Genomic DNA, 22,918 nt, shown 5'->3' on the forward strand with positions numbered 1-22,918 from the left:
TATTAGATTGTTCTCCCAAGAGGGATATGCCATCTTTTACTTCAGACAGTTAACAGTTATAAGAATACACCAGTGAGTTTACCTTCACCCTTTACAACACTGTGTATTAACGAACATTTAAATCTTTACCAGTCCAAACAAGTCAAAAGTGAAGAATGGCATTTCCTCACTTGAGCCTGGGACTTTGTGCTTTGATGACTAAAAACCTGGAGAGTTACTATAATAGTTTCTAAAATGTGCAACTAAATTTTAATTCTTTTCTTGAGGGGAAGTATCTGTGAATGATTGATAATTCATTCAGTAAATGTTCGTTGGGGTTACAAATACCAAACAGGGGCTCTCTTCCCTTAAGGAACTTTGCACCTATGGAGGAGAGATAGGTAAAGCAAATAATTACAATATAATAAGTTAAATACCATAATAGATGTGTCTGTTATTATACTTTAACATGGGTTGTAGCCAGAACAAGGGGTGGCTGTTGATTTTTGTATTGTTCTTATAACCTGCAACTCTTGAATAGTTTATAGATTCACTTGAATATAATGAGTAGGCAGTCATCTCTGGCAAATATTGACAATGTTACTTCATGACTGGCATCTTGCAATTGGGTGCTTCCATGACAAATAGGAAAAAGAGGAGTGTGGCTTTGGAACCAGGTAGTAGGCAAAAGCTGGAAGGATTTTAAGGAGCATATTAGTTAGAGGAAGTCTAAATTGCCATGAACAGATGATTAGTGGAAATCTGTACTCTGATGACACTGTTAGTGAGAGTGAAAAGGAACTGAGATCCATGTTACCGAAAGCTGGAGGATAGGGCATCCTTGTTAAACAGTGGCAGAAAGCGTAGCAATATTGTTGTCTGCAGTTGTATGGGAAGAAAACACATGCCTGATGAACTTGATGGTCTAGCAAAGGAGATTTTTTTTTTTATAGTGAGTAATAAGGAAAAGCTCAGACAAGAATAACTAAAGCATAGTAACAGATTTTTTCTAAAAGTCTATCTTTGGTGAAATATCAATTCACTGACAAATTATTTACTAGGTATTCAATAATTGTTAAATTAATGATTGAATAAAAGAATATGACAGGTATAAGGCAAACACCTTGCCTTTATAGTCTGGTTTTTCTGTAAAGCTAATAGTTTGAATCTTCTCAGTATTATTTATGTCCTTCTATCAACTTCTAAGTGTTAAAGATTTTTGAAAATACGTAAAACTGTGGTAAATTTAGTTTCATCTATTAGCTTTTCTTTAGAAAACCTTCAAGCAACGGGCACCTGGGTGGCTCAGTCAGGTAAGCATCTGACCCTAGGTTTCGGCTCAGGTCATGATCTCAGTATCATGGGAAAGAACCCCATGTTGGGTTCTGTGCTCAGCACAGAGTCTGCTTGAGATTCTCTCCCTCTCCTTTGGCCCTCCCCCTGCTTCTTTTCTCTCTCTGTCTCTCTAAAATAAAGTATCTCCCCGGGGCCCCTGGGCAGCTCGGTCTGAGCCAACTCTGGATTTCAGCTAAGGGCATGCTCTCAGGGTACTGGGATCAAGCCCCCTATCAGGCTCCAGCTTAGTGGGGAGTCTCCTTGAGATTCTGTCTCTCCCTCTCCCTCTGCCCCTTCCCTTGCTCAGGTGTGTTCAACTTGTATAGCAGATGAAGTCTGCCTTAAAAAATGGTTCAACAGTTCCAAATATAAACCAATTATGGAGACTTAAGGTCAGTGGATAGGAGCTTAGGGCATAACTAAAAGATAACATAACTCAAAGATTTTTTTTTTTATTCCAGAAATTAAAGCATGAAGATGGTTTGCAGTAATAGATTTTCACTATAGATTGTCAGTTTTTTGACCATGTCTCTTGAAATAGATTACTCATTTACCAAGGTGATTGTGTGCATAAGTGTGTTCATGCACATAAGTCTGGGCTTATAGAACAGTGTATTTACAGTTTCAGTAGCAATGGAACTATGAAATCTAGACATAGTGAACACTGCCAGAAACCCAGGGTAGGTGCATTTTAGATCTTCCAAATACAGCTGGAAAAATGAATATGAATTTGTAACAGGCCATTCTCAATTGAATAACCAAGGGACCCCTACATTTACTTAGAAAATCAAAGACTTTTCTTGAAACATGTTTCATTCTTTGGTACTGAACTAGGTTTTGAGATGTTTATATTTAAATTGCTTGCTGACAGTTTGGCACAAAGATAAATTTAGGACATCTTAAAAGTATCAAAAGTGAAGGAATGGCATAAATAGAATTTATACAGCTTCTTTTAAAATTAAGGATCTTGGGGCACCTGAGTGGCTTGGTGGGTTGGGCGTCTGTCTTTGGCTTGGGTCATGATCTTAGATCCTGGGATCGAGCCCTGTGTTGGGCTCTCTGCTCAGCAGGGAGCCTGTTTCTCCGCACCCCCCACCGCCACCTGCCTTTTTGCCTACTTGTGATCTCTGTCTATCAAATAAATATATAAAATCTTAAAGGATCTTAATCTCTTTACAGTGATATTGAGCATCAAAAGGTTTAATAGAAGTTGTCAGTCATTAAAATACATGTTATGTGACACTTATGAGTACATTATTTTTAAATTAATCTCTTATTTTCAGAAGTAGGAAATAAATGATATACTATTAGACAATTACAACTAGCTATGAGTGTAAATTTGTAATAGTTTCTTATTACCGTGTAACAGTATTAACACAGACTTAGTTTAAAAACAAAACACATTTATTATCCCATGATTCCTGTGGGTTGGGCGTCCAAGCACAGATCATCAGGTCCTCTGCAAGCCATCTAAAGGCTTGGCCGGGAAGGATCTGCTTTCAAGCTCACATGTTTGCTGGCAGCATTCAGTTCCTTGCTGCCTGTCAGTCAAGGGCAGCTCCCACATGGCATCTTATTTCTTCTAAACCAGTGAAGAAGAACATGTCTCAGCAAGACAGACATTACAGTCTGATGCAATGGAAGCAGTGACATCCCGTTACCTTTGCTATATTCTTCTGGTTAGAAACAAGTCACAGTTTCCGACACACTCAAAAAGAGGAGATTTTACAAAGGCATGAATACCAGGAAATAGGAATCATGGGGTTCACCTTAGAATCTGCTACTCTTTTCACAATTTTAATTTGTTATTATTTCATGTAATAGCAAAAACTAAGCACCCTCACTCAATATATCTCTCACAGGATATTATAATATTTTCTCATTGGTTGCCTTCAACTTTTTTGAAATCTCAGTTATACATTTTCTTCTACACCATGTAATAAATTCTAAGCATTTTCCTTATTATGCATGAGTTGGCAAACTATAGCCTGTGGTCCAGTGACCTATCTATAAATAAAGTTTTTTTAGAACACAGCCATGCTTAATTATTTGTATATTGTCTATGGTTGCTTCTGTGATACAGGTGCAGAGTTGAATACTTTCAACAGAGACTGTATGTACAGTTCACAAGTCTGAAAAACTTATTTTCTGACTCTTTAAGAAAAAGCTTACAAATGGCTGTTTTGTATTATGTATTTTTCTTAACTTATTTTATGGTAGTACAGCTTGTTGAAAGGTTGACACAGGACAGACTGGTGTCCATGCGGTTCTTTCGTAAAACCACCTGATCTTTTGTCCTGAAGCACTAAGCACCTACAGCGTGCTTAGCATTGCTAGGCAGTATAAATCTTGGGTTTTACCCTTTCTGAACTTAAACTGGATGTTCCTTGCACATTCATTGGAATAAATATTGCAATATTCATTGGAATAAATATGAACAGTACATATATACAAATGTTTTTGCAGATGTAAGAAGAGGTATAGAAAAGACTTAAATTGAATCAAACTATGGGTATAAATTGAGGGGAAATGAAGAGAGGAAAGAACTCCAATGGAAAATTTTATTAACAAATGCACAAAAGTGGGTATCAACACAGTATGCTTATGTAGTAAAGAAGTGAGAGCTCTACTAAAATAGAGATTATTTATTTAGAATTAGTCAGAGGGAAAGTTTGGCTTCCTTCCCCAGGGTCTCTTCCCTCAACTACCTACTTGTACAATTCAAATTGTAAAACTTCAGAACCTTAGACCAGCTTCTCAAATTGTGGTGTGCAGAGATGAGGCTGTTTACTTTTCATCCACCAGAGGACTCCTGGGATTTTTGTTTGTTTAACTTTATGGCCAGCTAAATCCATCATGCTTTACCTCTTTGTTATCTTTGGTCATTGTCCAAGAATTAAGCTATTCTAATGATCATCTCTGTTACTTTTATCTCTGTAATACCCTTTTTACTCTGTAGATTCATTTTCCTACTCTTCTTATCCCTTCTAAATCTTCCCAATTTGCTTTGTATAATACCTATTTCATGTGAAACAAACTCTAATGTCTTAAATATTATCATTAAATATTTTATAGAAATATATAACACTTATTGAGGATTTATTGCATGCTGGGTATCATGCTAAGCTCTTGACATGTATTTTATCATTTAGTTTCACAGCAATCAGAGGAGTGTCTATATTTTACAGGAGATTAGAATTTTGGGAGAAGCCAAGTAACTTGCCCAAAGTCACACACTTTGTAGCTAAGATTTGCAAGCAGCTTTCTCTGACATTAAATCATCATTTTACACTAAAATGTGGTAATTTACTTTAAAGTCTTTTTTTTCCAAAGTGAGATTTATACCTTTGGCTTTTCTACCTTTTATGTCATCTCACTGCTGCCATATGTTGTCTTCTTAGTTATTTCTGTCATCTATTGGAGACCTTCAACCTCAACCTCAAGTAAGCTTCGATCATTTGCCACTGAACTTTTGTATCTGTCATCACCTCCTTTTCATTCTCAATAACTTCAGTGGCCTTTTAAAGCCTTCTTGTCCTCTAACATCCAACATTACTACTTTGTCCCTCATTTTCTCAGATAACTTATAGTATTTCACATGGGAACAGTAGTCTCTCCAGATGAGAACTCACCCAAATTCCCCCTGTCAAACTTCAGTACTTACCTCTACCCCCACATGGGAAGGTGTCCTGTACCTTCTCCTCTTTGAGAATCATCCTTTCACCTGGACATTAGATTTTTCCTCCTTCCACCTTTCCAAGGAGTGGCAATATCAACTGTCCCGTCTTTAAGTCCTTCTCTTTTTTAGTTCTTTCCTATGTGTACTTAAACATGCTTAATCTGTTTTCAAGCCTTATTTCCTTTTTAAAGGGGAAAATTCTTTGTCCTTAATCCTACTCCTCTATCCCTTTTTCTCTTCCCTTTTTTAGCCAAGCCTCTTTAGTCTTTACCTCTTATACATTTTCATATTTCGGTCATTCCTCAGTTTACTTCAGTCAGTACAACATCACCAAAGCCACTTTTTAGCCAGAGACATTAGTGACCTTCTGATGGCTAAACCCAAGAAATACTTCTCAGGTCTCTTCCTTCTTGATCTCTGCAACAGTTGATGTGGTTGGTCACTCTTTCCTGAAATACTCTCTCCCATTGGATCTGTTAAGACATTCTCTTCTCGTTTTCCTTCTACCCCTCTGCTTTTGTTTTTTAAGACTCATTTGCCTCTATTTAAAATACTGGTATCCTCTTCCCTCTTTTAGTGCTACATACTCTCCCTGGGAGGTCTCAGTTCCTGCCATAACTAGAATGACGGGGGGCAGAGGAGGAGGAGGAATTTTATGAAAGTAATCAATAATCTCTAGTCATTGCTACATACATAGGATCTACAGAGAAATACACAGATCGTATTCAACTCCCTGTTCAGTATTTTCTCTGGAATATCTTACAGGCACCTCAAAATTAATGTGTCTTAGAGCTGATCTTCCCTTATCTCCAAATTCTACCCTATTCCTCTAAATCTGTCCCTCTTCCTGTGATTCCTGGATTGTTCAGTCTACTGAGTGACACATGCCAGACACCTGCATGATATACTTGTATCTCACACTGTTCACATCCAGTAATCTTTAAATCCCAAGGTTTTTAACCTTTTAAATATTTTAAAATTCTGTCTACTTCTCTCTATTCTTACTGCTGTGACCCTAATCCACAAATCTCACTGAAATTATAACAGCTTCTTACATTGCTTCCAGTGTTTTCTTAATTCTGTTCATTTTCATACTATAAGTAGAACGAACTTTCTGATATAAAATCTAATCATGATATATCCATAAGACCTTTCTGTGCTGTTTGTCGATCTTAACATAAGGTCCATGCTCTGTAGCCTGGACTACAAGGCCTTTAATGACCTACCACTGATGATTCACTTCAGCTTATCTCTTCTCACGTTTTCACCTCTTTCCTCAAGCCTTCTGTCCATCACCGAGTTACCCTAACCCCCAACTCCCATCCCCTGCAGCAACCCTCAGTTTGTTTCCTATGATTAAGAGTCTCTTATGGTTTGTCTCCCTCTCTGGTTTCGTCTTGTTTCATTTTTTCCTCTTCCCCTATGATACTCTGCCTTCTTTCTTAAATTCCACATATCAGTGAGATCATATGATGATTGTCTTTCTCATCCTAACTCTTAATCATCCCTTAGGTATCCACTTAGATTCTCTTCCAGAAAGACTTCTTTAATTGTTGCTTTCCTTACCCTCACTACCAATCAGTATTCCTCTGTATACTTCTGTAGTATTCCTTATTTACTTTATATCATGGCACTTACTACACTTATTGAAAATACCTGATCGTGTATCTTATTCAGTAGACTGTAAGCTCTGTGACCCTGGGAACCATGTAAGGGCACAATGAATACATGCTTGAAGGAAGGAATGAATGCTGTGAAAGCCTGGCTAAAAAAAGTTACTTTAGGGGCACCTGGGTGGCTCAATGGGTTAGGCCTCTGCCTTCGGCTCGGGTCATGATCTCAGGGTCCTAGGATTGAGCCCCGCATCAGGCTCTCTGCTCAGCAGGGAACCTGCTTCCCCCTCTCTCTCTGCCTCTCTGCCTACTTGTGGTCTCTGTTTGTCAAATAAATAAAATCTTAAAAAAAAAAAAAGGTTACTTTATAGTGATGGTAGTCATGGAGTATTTTGAGTAATGAAGAGATATTATGAAGGATGCATATCAGGAATAAAGTAAAAACTTGAAGTGATGGAACTACTCATTACTCTCATCGAAACATCATCTCATGTTTAAACCATAAATTTACCAAATTAAACCATAAATTTACTACCATATTTTGATATAACAATGCTACCTAACTTTTCTACTTCTCCATTTCATTATGTATGTTGGATTCTAAATATCTCACTAGCCATGCTTAGATTGCTCTGATACAGCACTTCCCTACATATTTCCTCTTTAAATAGATCTGTCTCAAGAATGTTGATTTCTACCTCTGTGTTTTTTTATTTTTTTAAGATTTATTTATTTGAGGGGGGGAGGGGCAAAGTGAGAGGGATATGGAGAGAAACAGACTCCCCATTGATTGCCCAGCCTGCTGTGGGGATCCATCCCACCATGCTAAAATCATAATCCAAGCCAAAAAAGGAGTTGGAGGCTTTACTGGCTTTGCCACCCAGGTGCCCCTCTACATCTGTGCTTTCTAAATATGTGGAAGATAAAGCAGAGACAGGAGGTAGGATGATTCCTAGATGTTTGGCCCGAGAAGGTTTGGAGTTAGTACCATTAGGTGAAGTCAGAAAAGGAAGAGAAAGAGCAAGTATTGAGGTGAAGCATGAATTCAGTTTAAACATAGTGCATTTTAAGAGTATTAAATTTAGGCTAGAGAAAAATATTTGGGGTTTTTCAACATTATTTGACTAATATTTTATTCAGTGGATGTTTTGGTTAAAGTCATTCATAGGCATGTATCAGAATGTCCAGGTTTATAGACCCTGGAGGATCCAAGGGGATCTGTTAATTCCCTGAAATTATATGTAAATTTGTGTATGACTGTGTACATTTTCCGAATAACCTATAACTTGCATCAGATTCTCAGTGGTCTGAGATGCCGGAAAAGACTAAGAACAACTAGAGTAAAAAGAAAAACAAGTCGAAATCTAAAGTGAAAGCACATCAGTCTTTAAGGGATAGATAAAGGAAAATAATCCCATGAAAGAAGTTAAGAGCATAGCCTCTGGAATCAGCCTGCCTAGGTTCAAATCACGGCTCTGCTATTTACTAGCTGTGTCACGTGAGGCAAGCTGCTTGCTTTCCCTGTGCCTTGCTTCTTTACCTGTGAAAATAGGGATTAACAACATTTGTCTTACAACTTACTATAAGGATTAAATGAACTAATGCATGAGAAGTGCATTGCATGTTTAGCGTATAGTTAGTGGTCCAGATTAGCTATTTATTATTTTTAACAGGATGTTGAGTACCTCGGAATTGATGACTATAGCCCACAGTGAGAAAAAGAAGGCAAAGGGGCAAAGGTTTAAGTTCCCCCTTTCCTGCAGTTGGGATCTCCTTGCAGGCCTAAAGACCTACCACAACTACTTCCTTATAACTCCCATCACCGTCACCACCATTACCAAACATCATTGGCAAGGACTGGAGAGAGCAGAAGTGCAACATTCAAGTTCAAAAATGATCCCTCACTCAGGCAAGTAAGGGGATACAATTCCCAAGAATATCAGACACAGACATTGAAGATGCTTGCAAAAAGCGGAGACCGGCATCCGTGTTTCCCAGCCGACTTGCTAAACTTCTGAACCCATAAGGCCCTCAGTGAGTAGTACATGGTGAGAGAGTCCTTGGGGGAAGCCTGCCTTAAATCTCCTATAGTCTGTCAGCATTCTCGATTACAACACCATTTTGTGTCTGGTGCAGAAAAGGGAGAGAGGCCCGCTGGGATAGATTGTATAAACAGTCGAAATAGTAATGATAGCAGTAACTAACATTCCCAGAGCAGAAGTTTAATATGAATTACTGACCAGCCCCTCCAAAACCTAGATTCCACCTTGGAAGTGTTTTTCAATGACAGATGTGGCCACAATGAAACTGAACACCACCTACAAAACCACACTCACCACCAAATGGAAACCACCATAACTTCATAGGTTGCAAAGCAGCAGGTTTAAATTTTAAATAGACCAGATCATAGTGAGGCTAGGGACATCTCTCCCTCACCAGACAGCCAATTATATAAGTTGATCACTGCCACTTTTGTCCCCCTGCTCACCCAACAATAGAACTAGGACTTGGAAAGAAGACGTAGAGGAAGAGGTATTTTAGAACCTTCCTTTCTTTTAGAACCCCTCTAAGACTTTCAAGCCCCAAGTCTTAGTCTGCGCTAAAGGGTATGGAAGAGCTTTTTACAGAATGTTAAAGTTTTAAACTTGACTGTTCCAAGTTTTAATAACTGAAACTGGTGAAAAAAATAATTGAATTAGCTCTAGATGTCAAGAGATGAAAAAAGGAAGATTTGACATAGCATAGGGAAAGTAGTAACTGGAAAAATTAAATAGAACCATTTCATATTATAGTTTCAGAATTAAGAATATAGTTACAGAATTAAGAGCTCTATAAAAACTGTTTGTATATATAAAGAATGTCTGAAGTAACAGGGTAATTGGGCACAAAGAGTGTCTTAAAAGTAGGGGATACATGTGAAGGGGGAGAGTCTAGTTCCAAGAAGAAACTTGTCCATGGTAATAGTTGCAGTAGACAAAATAAGATAAAGTTTTTAAAGTTTCCAAGAAAATAGACAATTAGAAAGTCGTTGGTGACTCTAATAGCATTCTCAGCACCATGAAAGGGGCACCTCTTTGGACTTTGATATTAAGGAAAAATTGATATTCCTGTTGTTTCTATCCATTAGGCTTCATTCTACCTCTTGTGTGATTCCATTTATATATGACAGCCCATCATATGTTTGAAGACAACTCTCTTGCATCCCTTGGGTCTCTTTTTCTTCAAACTAAATATCCCATTTCTCATGCTCTTAAGTCCTTTACCATCCTGATCACTTCATTCTGAATATACTTTAGTTTCTGTAAGTCCTCGAATGAAATATACTATTGTCAGTTTGGTCCACTACTGTAGAATAGACTAGGACGACCATCTCTCTCAAGCTAAGAATTAGACTATTAATTGAGGCCAGAACTGTATTTGCTTTTTGGCAGTTCTGTCACATCATTTATCATTTTTGCTTTCCCAGTGTTATAGGGATTCACTAAATAGATTAATTAAATTCTTAGTGTACAACTTCAAAATTTCTTTCACAAAAATGGTGATTTTCACCTTGAAAAGCTTAGGTTTTCAACTAATCCCTAAATAGGCGATCTTCTTCCATTAGTTTTGCCTGCCTCATAGGAGTCTTTGAAAAAATCAGGTCAATAACTATTTAAGAGTATGCACACTTTGTGTGTGTGTGTGTACATGTATGCGCACTAGGGTTTGTTTTCAGCAAAACTGCAGTAGATCTGGCTGATTTATAAGACAAAATAGATTTTCGATTTTTTTCCTTAATTATACAAATATTTACTAGATGTATAGTATGAACCTACTACAGCAATATAGCAATAAGATGAATTCTCTGCCATGAGGATCTTTTTGCTTGATGGAGACATTTTAATATGTCCATTAAATGCTGCTGCAGGAGTTAACAAGATGCTCCAGGGCACTGTGGTCATCTCACCCAGTCTTTAGGAAAGCTTCTCCAAAGATGAGTTTACCTATTTTGGGTCTGGGAGGATTTCAGGGAATTATCTAGCCAAAAAGGTGAAATAATTTATGCAAAGGTCCAGACTTAAGATGTAACATGGCTACTGGAGATAGTAATTTAAGCTATGAGTATAGATAAGGTCACTAGGGATTGTATGTAGATAAGAAAAGAGTTACAGGTCTCACTCATTTAAAAGGTAGGTAGAAAAAGAGAAATTCTGGTGTCTAGTTTATTGTCACTCTTCATTAATGATAATTAATTTCCTTTTTAAAAAGATTGATTTATTAGAGTGGGAGAGAGAATCTCAAGCAGGCTCCATGCTGAGCTCAGAGCCGACACGGGGCTCATTTCATGACCCTGAGATCACAACCTGAGCTGAAACCAAGAGTTGGATGCTCAACCAACTGCACTACCCAGGTGCCCCCACTCAGCATTTTTTTTATTATTTGTAGGTGTCTCTCTCTGGTTTATGAAGTACCTTATCTAAGTTCATTCCCTTACTGAATAATGTAATACTCTCCTTAATTTTATAAATAATTATTTTTATTTTTCTAATTAAACAGGTTTATTTCATTCTTTACTGAAAAGTTGTTGAAGAAGCATCGTGTTGGTCGGGAGAGGGTGGTGTGGTTATGGACATTGGGGAGGGTATGTGCTATGGTGAGTGCTATGAAGTGTGTAAACCTTGCGATTCACAGACCTGTACCCGTGGGGCTAATAATACATTATATGTTTATTAAAAAATGAAAAATTAATTTTAAAAAAGAAGCATTGTGTCCCTTTATAGGGAGATGACAGTGTTGTACCACTTTTATCACTAATATTTTTATTTACACACATTGTGTGGCGGCAACCACAGAGTATGTAGACCGTGTGAAAGGGTTTAGTTCTTTCTCTCAAAAGCAATGAGAAATCACTAATAGTTTTATTTTTTCAGCTTTTATATTTAGTTTTGTGATCCATTTCAGGATAATATTTGAGTATTAGTATGAGGTAAGATAGAAATGTTGTGGGTTTTTTGTTTGGGTTTTTTTTGTTTTTGTTTTTTTGTAGTATAGGGTAAGATTGAGGTTTTTGTTGTTTTTTGCATCTGGGTATCCACTTGTTCCAGGACAATTTGTTGAAAAGACAGTTTTTTTCTCCACCTTTATAAAAAAATCAGTTATGTGGGTTTATTTCTGGACTCTATATCCTTTTTTATTGACCTATATGTCTCTCTTTTAGCTAATTCCACATTGCCTTGATTGTTGTAGCTTTTATTCTAAGTCTTGAAATAGACTTTCACTTTCAGATTTGTTTGGTTATTCTAGGACCTTTGGATTTCTGTGTAAATTTCAGAATTAGCTTATCAATTTCTCCAAAAATCTTATGGGGCTTTCATTGGAATTCCATTAAATCTGTAGATCAATTTGGAAAGATTTGAGTCTTATATTCCCTAAACATGATATACTTCTCCATTTATTTAGGTTTTCTTTACTTATTCTCAGAATATTTTATACTTTTCAGCGTGGAGTTAATTCATTCACATGTATTGTCAAATTTATCCAAAATATTTTGTTTTTGGAATTGATCATAAATAGAATTTTTAAAATTTCAGTTTCTGAAGTAAGATTTTAATACTTTGAAATATATTGGGACTTGTTTTTTGGAATAGCATATGGTGTATCTTGGTGTACATTCTAGATGCACTAAATATATATTCTGGAACCGTGTATTATCCAAGGTGGTCTATGACGTCATTCAGATTTTCTATTTTCTTGATGATTTTCCTCCTTAGCTATTCTGACAATTACTAAGAAATGTATGATTAAATCTCCAAATTGAATTTATGTCTTTCTTTGCTTAGTTCTGTCCGTTTTGCTTTAAACAGTTATACTTTTAAAGAAATTCTAAGAAACAAACTAATTTATTCCCCCCCACATATATACATCTATATACACACATCCATGCACATAAGTACATATTTGTAAGATCATACAGTGTTATAATTTCCCACATATTTGTTGTGATTTGTATTCTTTATTCCTTCCTGTAAGTGCAGATTACGATGTTGTATAATTTCCCTTTAGCTTTTAGTGTCCTGTAGTACAGGTCTGCTGTCCTATATAAACATGGTATTTCACCTCTATTCTTTTTTTTTTTTTAAGATTTTATTTATTTATTTGACAGAGAGATTGCAAGTAGGCAGAGAGGCAGGTAAAGAGAGAGGGGTGGGGGGGAAGCAGGCTCCCTGCTGAGCAGAGAGCCCGATGCGGGGGCTTGATCCCAGGACTCTGAGATCATGACCTGAGCTGAAGGCAGAGGCTTTAACCGACTGAGCCATCCAGGCGCCCCCTTCACCTCCATTCTTAAACATGTTTTATACATTTATAATTTTTGATGAAGTTGTTTCTTTTTCAACTCTTGGAATACATAATTATCGTATCCTCCAGCCTTTATTGTTTCTGATGAGAAGTCACTTGTTGATTTTATCATTGTACCACTGTAGGTCACATGCCACTTCTCCCTACCTCTTCCAATATTTAATTATGAGGTAATTAGATTTGGGATTTTTGCATTTATCCTAGGAGACACTTCCTGTGCTTTTTAAATCCGTAATTGAATATTTTATCAAATTTAGGAAATTTTTAGTCATTACTTCTTGAAGGATTGTTTCTGTTTCTTACTGTCTCCCAAAGTCTAGGACTCCACTTAAGCGTGTTTTGGACTGCTGTATATTGGTCCATGTCTCTGATGTTCTGTTCAATTTTCTTAATTTTTTTTCTCTATTCTTCAGATTTCCTACTTTCTATTGATCTCCCTTAAGGTATATCAATTATTTTTTTCCTTTCTTCATCTCCAATCTACTTGTGTGGTCACCCAATAAATTTCTCATATAAGGAATAATAATTTTAAACTCTAAATTTTCTATCTGGTTCATTTTTATAGTTTCTCATTCTCTGTTGATAGTCCTTTTCTGTTCATTTATTGATATATCATCCTTTAATACTTTGTTGTTGTTGTTGTTTTTAATTAAGTAGGCTCCATACCCAGCATGGGGCTTGAACTCATGGCCCTCAGATCAAGCATCACATGCTCTACTGATTGAACCAGCCAGGTGCCCCTCCTTTAATACTCTGAATACATTTTACTTTGAGTCAGTTTCTGTACATTGTGTTTTCCCTAGTATGGGTCATATTCACTGATATTTGATTGAAATCTTCATATTATAAAAAATGCATTTTAATGATTCTGAATTCCATTCTGTTTTCCTGAGGATTTCAGGTTTTTTGTTTTAATAGACAGTTAACTTGCCTGATTTTTTTTTAATTTAAATTTTATTATTATTTTTTTAAACATATAATATATTTTTATCCCCAGGGGTACAGGTCTGTGAATCGCCAGGTTTACATATTTCACAGCACTCACCATAGCACATACCCTCCCCAATGTCCATAACCCCACCCTCCCTCTCCCAACCCCCCTCCCCCCATCAACCCTCAGTTTGTTTTGTGAGATTAAGAGTCACTTATGGTTTGTCTCCCTCCCAATTCCATCTTGTTTCATTTACTCTTCTCCTACCCCCTTAACCCCCCATGTTGCATCTTCTTTCCCTCATATCAGGGAGATCATATGATAGTTGTCTTTCTCCGATTGACTTATTTCGCTAAGCATGATACCCTCTAGTTCCATCCACGTCGTCGCAAATGGCAAGATTTCATTTCTCTTGATGGCTGCATAGTATTCCATTGTGTATATATACCACATCTTCTTTATCCATTCATCTGTTGATGGATATCTAGGTTCTTTCCATAGTTTGGCTATTGTAGACATTGCTGCTATAAACATTCGGTTGCACGTGCCCCTTTGAATCACTACGTTTGTATCTTTAGGATAAATACCCACTAGTGCAATTGCAGGGTTATAGGGTAGTTCTATTTTCAACCTTTTGAGGAACCTCCATGCTGTTTTCCAGAGTGGTTGCACCAGCTTGCATTCCCACCAACAGTGTAGGAGGGTTCCCCTTTCTCCGCATCCTCGCCAGCATCTGTCATTTCCTGACTTGTTAATTTTAGCCATTCTGACTGGTGTAAGGTGATACCTCATTGTGGTTTTGATTTGTATTTCCCTGATGCCGAGTGATACGGAGCACTTTTTCATGTGTCTGTTGGCCATCTGGATGTCTTCTTTGCAGAAATGTCTGTTCAAGTCCTCTGCCCATTTCTTGATTGGATTATTTGTCCTTTGGGTGTTGAGTTTGCTAAGTTCTTTATAGATTTTGGACACTAGCCCTTTATCTGATATGTCGTTTGCAAATATCTTCTCCCATTCTGTCAGTTGTCTTTTGGTTTTGTTCACTGTTTCCTTTGCTGTGCAAAAGTTTTTGATCTTGATAAAATCCCAATAGTTCATTTTTGCCCTTGCTTCCCTTGCCTTTGGCGATGTTCCTAGGAAGATGTTGCTGCGGCTGAGGTCGAAGAGGTTGCTGCCTGTGTTCTCCTCAAGGATTTTGATGGATTCCTTTCTCACATTGAGATCCTTCATCCATTTTGAGTCTATTTTCGTGTGTGGTGTAAGGAAATGATCCAATTTCATTTTTCTGCATGTGGCTGTCCAATTTTCCCAACACCATTTGTTGAAGAGGCTGTCTTTTTTCCATTGGACATTCTTTCCTGCTTTGTCGAAGATGAGTTGACCATAGAGTTGAGGGTCTATTTCTGGGCTCTCTATTCTGTTCCATTGATCTATGTGTCTGTTTTTGTGCCAGTGCCATGCTGTCTTGATGATGACAGCTTTGTAATAGAGCTTGAAGTCCGGAATTGTGATGCCACCAACTTTGGCTTTCTTTTTCAACATTCCTCTGGCTATTCGGGGTCTTTTCTGGTTCCATATAAATTTTGGGATTCTTTGTTCCATTTCTTTGAAAAAAATGGATGGTACTTTGATAGGAATTGCATTAAATGTGTAGATTGCTTTAGGTAGCATAGACATTTTCACAATATTTATTCTTCCAATCCAGGAGCATGGAACATTTTTCCATTTCTTTGTGTCTTCCTCAATTTCTTTCATGAGTACTTTATAGTTTTCTGAGTATAGATTCTTAGTCTCTTTGGTTAGGTTTATTCCTAGATATCTTATAATTTTGGGTGCAATTGTAAATGGGATGGACTCCTTAATTTCTCTTTCTTCTGTCTTGTTGTTGGTGTAGAGAAATGCAACTGATTTCTGTGCATTGATTTTATATCCTGACACTTTACTGAATTCCTGTACAAGTTCTAGCAGTTTTGGAGTGGAGTTTTTTGGGTTTTCCACATATAGTATCATATAATCTACAAAGAGTGTTAGTTTGACTTCTTCTTTGCTGATTTGGATGCCTTTAATTTCCTTTTTTTTTTTAAATTTTTATTTATTCATTTGACCGACAGAGATCACAAGTAGGCAGAGAGGCAGGCAGAGAGAGAGAGAGGAGGAAGCAGGCTCCTTGCCAAGCAGAGAGCCCAATGTGGGGCTCGATCCCAGGACCCTGAGATCATGACCTGAGCCGAAGGCAGAGGCTTAACCAACTGGGCCACCCAGGCGCCCCCTTTAATTTCCTTTTGTTGTCTGATTGCTGAGGCTAGGACTTCTAGTACTATGTTGAACAGCAGTGGTGATAAGGACCCCTTTCAATATTTCCTGTAGAGCTGGTATGGTGTTTGCAAATTCTTTCAGTTTTTTTCACGGACATCCCTGCCGTGTTCCTGACCTTAGCGGAAAAGCTTTCAGTTTTTCTCCATTGAGAATGATATTTGTGGTGGGTTTTTCATAGATGGCTTTGATAATATTGAGGTATGTGCCCTCTATCCCTACACTTTGAAGAGTTTTGATCAGGAAGGGATGCTGTACTTTGTCAAATGCTTTTTCAGCATCTATGGAGAGTATCATATGGTTCTTGTTCTTTCTTTTATTAATGTGTTGTATCACATTGATTGATTTGCAGATGTTGAACCAACCTTGCAGCCCTGGAATAAATCCCACTTGGTCCTGGTGAATAATCCTTTTAATGTACTGTTGAATCCTATTGGCTAGTATTTTGGTGAGAATTTTTGCATCTGTGTTCATCAAGGATATTGGTCTGTAGTTCTCTTTTTTGATGGGATCCTTGTCTGGTTTTGGGATCAAGGTGATGCTGGCCTCATAAAATGAGTTTGGAAGTTTTCCTTCTATTTCTATTTTTTGGAACAGTTTCAGGAGAATAGGAATTAGTTCTTCTTTAAATGTTTGGTAGAATTCCCCCGGGAAGCCGTCTGGCCCTGGGCTTTTGTTTGTTTGGAGATTTTTGATGACTGTTTCAATCTCCTTACTGGTTATGGGTCTGTTCAGGCTTTCTATTTCTTCCTGGTTCAGTTGTGGTAGTTTATATGTCTCTAGGAATGCATCCATTTCTTCCAGATTGTCAAATTTGTTGGCGTAGAGTTGCTCATAGTATGTTCTTATAATTGTCTGTATTTCTTTGGTGTTCGTTGTGATCTCTCCTCTTTCATTCATGATTTTATTTATTTGGGTCCTCTCTCTTTTCTTTTTGATAAGTCTGGCCAGGGGTTTATCAATCTTATTAATTCTTTCAAAGTACCAGCTCCTAGTTTCGTTGATTTGTTCTGTTGTTTTTTTGGTTTCTATTTCATTGATTTCTGCTCTGATCTTTATGATTTCTCTTCTCCTGCTGGGTTTAGGGTTTCTTTCTTGTTCTTTCTCGAGCTCCTTTAGGTGTAGGGTTAGGTTGTATACCTGAGACCTTTCTTGTTTCTTGAGAAAGGCTTGTACCGCTATATATTTTCCTCTCAGGACTGCCTTTGTTGTGTCCCACAGATTTTGAACAGTTGTGTTTTCATTATCATTTGTTTCCATGAATTTTTTCAATTCTTCTTTAATTTCCTGGTTGACCCATTCATTCTTTAGAAGGATGCTGTTTAGTCTCCATGTATTTGGGTTCTTTCCAAATTTCCTCTTGTGATTGAGTTCTAGCTTCAGAGCATTGTGGTCTGAAAATATGCAGGGAATGATCCCAATCTTTTGATACCGGTTGAGACCTGATTTAGGACCGAGGATGTGATCTATTCTGGAGAATGTTCCATGTGCACTAGAGAAGAATGTGTATTCTGTTGCTTTGGGATGAAATGTTCTGAATATATCTGTGATGTCCATCTGGTCCAGTGTGTCATTTAAGGCCTTGATTTCCTTGTTGATCTCTTGCTTGCTTGGATGATCTGTCCACTTCAGTGAGGGGAGTGTTAAAGTCCCCTACTATTATTGTATTATTGTCGATGTGTTTCTTTGATTTTGTTATTAATTGGTTTATATAGTTGGCTGCTCCCACGTTAGAGCCATAGATATTTAAAATTGTTAGATCTTCTTGTTGGATAGTTCCTTTGAGGATGATATAGTGTCCTTCCTCATCTCTTATTATAGTCTTTGGCTTAAAATCTAATTGATCTGATATAAGGATTGCCACTCCTGCTTTCTTCTGATGTCCATTAGCATGGTAAATTCTTTTCCACCCCCTCACTTTAAACCTGGAGGTGTCTTTGGGTTTAAAATGAGTTTCTTGTAGGCAACATATAAATGGGTTTTGTTTTTTTATCTATTCTGATACCCTGTGTCTTTTGATTGGGGCATTCAGCCCAATAACATTCAGGGTAAGTATTGAGAGATATGAATTTAGTGCCATTGTATTGCCTGTAAGGTGACTGTTATTGTATATTGTCTCTGTTCCTTTCTGATCTACTAATTTTAGGGTCTCTCTTTGCTTAGAGGACCCCTTTCAATATTTCCTGTAGAGCTGGTTTGGTGTTTGCAAATTCTTTCAGTTTTTGTTTGTCCTGGAAGCTTTTAATCTCTCTTTCTATTTTCTATGATAGCCTAGCTGTATATAGTATTCTTGGCTGCATGTTTTTCTCGTTTAGTACTCTGAATATATCATGCCAGCTCTTTCTGGCCTTCCAGGTCTCTGTGGATAAGTCTGCTGCCAATCTAATATTTTTACCATTGTACGTTACAGACTTCTTTTCCCGGGCTGCTTTCAGGATTTTCTCTTTGTCACTAAGACTTGTAAGTTTTACTATTAGGTGATGGGTGTGGACCTATTCTTATTGATTTTGAGGGGGGTTCTCTGAACCTCCTGGATTTTGATGCTTGTTCCCTTTGCCATATTGGGGAAATTCTCTCCAATAATTCTCTCCAATATACCTTCTGCTCCCCTCTCTGTTTCCTCTTCTTCTAGAATCCCAATTATTCTAATGTTGTTTCGTCTTATGGTGTCACTTATCTCTTGAATTCTCCCCTCGTGGTCCAGTAGCTGTTTGTCCCTCTTTTGCTCAGCTTCATTATTCTCTGTCATTTGGTCTTCTATATCGCTAATTCTTTCTTCTGCCTCATTTATCCTAGCAGTGAGAGCCTCCATTTTTTATTGCACCTCATTAATAGCTTTTTTGATTTCAACTTGGTTAGATTTTAGTTCTTTTATTTCTCCAGAAAGGGCTTTTATATCTCCCGAGAGGGTTTCTCTCATATCTTCCATGCCTTTTTCGCGCCCGGCTAGAACCTTGAGAATCATCATTCTGAACTCTAGATCTGACATATTACCAATGTCTGTATTGATTAGGTCCCTAGCCTTTGGTACTGCCTCTTGTTCTTTTTTTTTGTGGTGAATTTTTCCGCCTTGTCATTTTGTCCAGATAAGAGTATATTAAGGAGCAAGTAAAATACTAGAAGGCTGGCAACAATCCCAGGAAAATATGCTTTAACCAAATCAGAAGAGATCCCAAATCGTGAGGGGGGAGAAAGGGGATAAAAAGAGGTTCAGAAAGAAAAAAAAAATGAAACCATTAAAAGAAGAAAATGAATAAAGAAAAAATATAAAAAGGAAAAATATATTAGCTAAACTAGTTAAAAAACGTTAAAAAAGAAAAGGGTAAAAGTTTAAAAAATTTAGCAGAAGAAGAGAAAAAAATTAAAAAAGAAAAAAAAATTAACTGCAAGGCTAAAGAATCATGGGGAGAAAGCCATGAGGTCCGGCTTTGCTTTCTCCTCCTCTGGAATTCCGCTGCTCTCCTTGGTATTGAAACTGCACTCCTTGGTAGGTGAACTTGGTCCTGGCTGGATTTCTTGTTGCTCTTCTGGGGGAGGGGCCTGTTGTAGTGATTCTCAAGCGTCTTTGCCGCCAGCGGAGTTGCACTGCCCTTACCAGGGGCCGGGCTGAGTAATCCGCTCGGGTTTGCTTTTTGGAGCTTTTGTTCCCTGAGCACTTTCTGTAGAGGTCCAGAGGACAGGAAGATGGCGGCCTCCCAGTCTCCGGGCCAGAGGAGCTGAGAGCCTGGGGCCCCACTCCTCAGTGCGCCCTCAGAGAACAGCGCCCAATTACTCCCGTCACCCTGGCCTCCAGCCGTGCTTCGAGCTGACCGAGCCTGCGACCGGTTCAAGGTAACCCCGAGTTTAGAGCTCACTCCTTGGCTCTGTCTCTGTAGCCGGCTTCCCCATTCTAATACCTGTAAGCTCTGCGACACTCAGACACCCCTGATACTTCTGTGACCCTGCGGGACCTGAGGCCACGCTGACCCTGCGCGGGCTTCACCCCGGTTAAGCCTCTGGAGCAATGTCCCTCAGCGGAACAGACTTTTAAAAGTCCCGATTTTGTGCTCCGTTGCTCCGTTGCTCCGCCGCTTGCCGGGAGCCGGCCCCTCCCCCTGCGGTCTATCTTCCTGTCGCTTTGGATTCACTTCTCCGCCAGTCCTACCTTGCAAAAAGTGGTTGATTTTCTGTTTCTAGAATTGCTGTTCTTCTTCTCTTCGATCTCCCGTTGGATTTGTAGGTGTTTGCAATCTTTAGATAAGCTATCTAGCTGATCTCCCGCTACCTGAAGTAGTCTCAGGCTGCTACTTCTCCGCCATCTTGACTCCTCTCAACTTGCCTGATTTTTAAATTAATTCTCACTTCCGTATACTTTGCAACAGATTGTATCTCTGTATCTCTGCTCAGTTTTACAGCTTTTAGCTTTTGCTTTTTTAACCTGGTCACACAGGGCTGTCCCTTACCGTTAGGAACTTAGAAGAGAGCCAAATATTTATATAGAATTTATACACACATTTGGGGGCTTACGCTTTCTGTGGTTCTTAGCCAAGTTTATCCTCTGCCACGTCAAGTCAATAAGACTTCAACTTTCTTTATTACAAGATTCTGCTCATTGGGAAATGCATGCCTTCAGAGGAGCATCAGATATGTAAATCTCACAAGATTTAGTTGTCTTTCAACTTAAACTGTTCTCTCTTACCTACTTACTGTTTTTTTCTCTCACTCATGCATTGGTAGCTTAGTGGTCAACCACAGATTTGGGCACATTTGGTGAATTTTGCAGAGCACTCTTAATTCAAGGATTTTTCTCCTAAAGTTTCAGCTATTTTGACAACACTGAACTCTACATTCTACCACCTTAAGCTGGAAGGGATATGACTTAGAGCTGTCAGAGCTAAGGGAGCTTAAGAACCCCATTTTTCGCAAAAAAAAAAAAAAAAAAAAAAAAAAAAAAGGCCAGAAACTGAATGTTTTTACAAGTCATGATCACAGTCTTTCAAAAGGAAACTGCTGTGGTTGATGTCTTCTTTTAATTGCTTTGCAGTGCCTTTAAATATTTATTTTTTAATGGTATTTTATTCAGGTTTTATACTTAAAGCTGACAGAGGCTTTGTGCACAGTGTTAACATTACCACAAGTCCAAACTTTCTTAGGAATATTTTTTAACGGTGTGGTTTTTACAGATATTAACAATACCTGACATAGGAATTCAATTAATATTTGTTGAATAAATTAATAAAGGCTTCTCTTTTTTTAAATAATTCAGTAAATCTACCATTGTCTCTTTATGTCTCAAAGTATTAAAGGAAAGAAAGGTGATACAAAAGTGTAGGCATGTAGCTTATCAATAATATTAGAAAACAAAGATATACTTGAGTTTATATTATATCACAAAATCTCAAAAATATTAACACATTTTGTCAAAGAAACCTGGTATATGTTTTTTTTTTTTTTTCATAAAAATTCAGAAAGAAGGGAGGGCGAAGGAATAATAAAAGGTCAAAGAACTGTTTATTCGGAAAACATGTAGTACAAATTTAAGAACTCTCAGATTAGTCTTCAATTTTAAATTGCTATTAAATTTAAAACCTAAAACACAAATGTAGAAGTAATACTATTTTTACAAATTTTATAAATACTAATCTTCAGGCTGCATACACTTAAGTGCTTAATTATTATGACATGTAAGAAATGAAGTGAGAGTTTACAAACTGGTTGGTAGGTAAGAATAGGTATTTTAGAGATGCAATGCCTGAAAAATATCTTAGGAAACAGAAAAAGAAAGTCTTTTTTTTTTTCTATAATCATATGTAACCCTCTAAATTTTGTGGATACCAGAATAGAGGATGGAGAATAATTTTGAAATCAAACTATATTAAAAGTACTTACTTCCCAGGGACTATCCAGATAGGTCTCTTAGCCCATCTATCTGTACTTTTTAGGAAGACAATTATTACCCCATTTTATATACTTGTTTTAAGGCGGAAAATTGTTAAAACATCTGAGTGTGCTTGGCATATGGTAGGATACTGACTATAATTTTTTTCTTTTTTACAGAAGAGGATAAATATAATACTTACTCTTCTTTGCTCTTCAAGTATTTCCTGGCAGAAGGAATCATCAATGGGCATACTTTGTTGGTTGCATCTGCAAAAGAAGATCCTGCTGATATTTTACAGGTATAGAATATACAAATGCAAAAATATTACATTTTGAACATTTCATGAAAAAATATTGCTTTATGTATATATAAACAAGATATATTTAAACAAAATATATAAATAAAATTTTATGAAAATTTTAGGTAAACAAGTTATTTGTTTCTAAAAACCATATTTAAATTCACTAATGTGACCATACATGTATTTTTTTTCTCTTAAAGAAAAGTATCAAATTTATTAAAAGATGTAGTTTCACTTTTTAAATTAGTGTTCTTGGACAATTTTTTTAACTTTAAGTTGATACTGGCATTGGGAACAATATTAATAAGCTACTAAAAACTGATAATAAATAAAGTTATTACTATAATCATAAGAAGATAACTCTCTAAAAAGTAAAGGAAAACAACAGCATATTATCTGATATTTTATTACCAGTATCTTAAAGACATAAATTAGAAGAAAGATACAGAAATTAGAAATACTCATTTATTAATCTCATTTTGCTTTGAGACTACCAGAAATTACTCTTTTCCGAGTAACAAGCAATAATAATAAAATATGTGACTGATATATTCTATCTTTTTGAAGCCGA

At 37.2% G+C, this 22,918-nt stretch overlaps 1 protein-coding gene across 1 annotated transcript in view; it reads left to right on the top strand.

The window, feature by feature from the left end:
• ELP4 (elongator acetyltransferase complex subunit 4) overlaps positions 1 to 22,918 on the top strand; it is a 253,972-nt gene that overhangs the window by 11,212 nt on the left and 219,842 nt on the right. Inside the window, exon 3 of the mRNA XM_047692860.1 lies at positions 22,223 to 22,344. Coding sequence (XP_047548816.1) covers positions 22,223 to 22,344 — 122 coding nt within the window. The remainder of the gene's footprint in view (positions 1 to 22,222; positions 22,345 to 22,918) is intronic.

Source organism: Lutra lutra, chromosome 10 (genome assembly GCF_902655055.1).
Source record: "Lutra lutra chromosome 10, mLutLut1.2, whole genome shotgun sequence".
Lineage (NCBI taxonomy): Eukaryota > Metazoa > Chordata > Mammalia > Carnivora > Mustelidae > Lutra > Lutra lutra.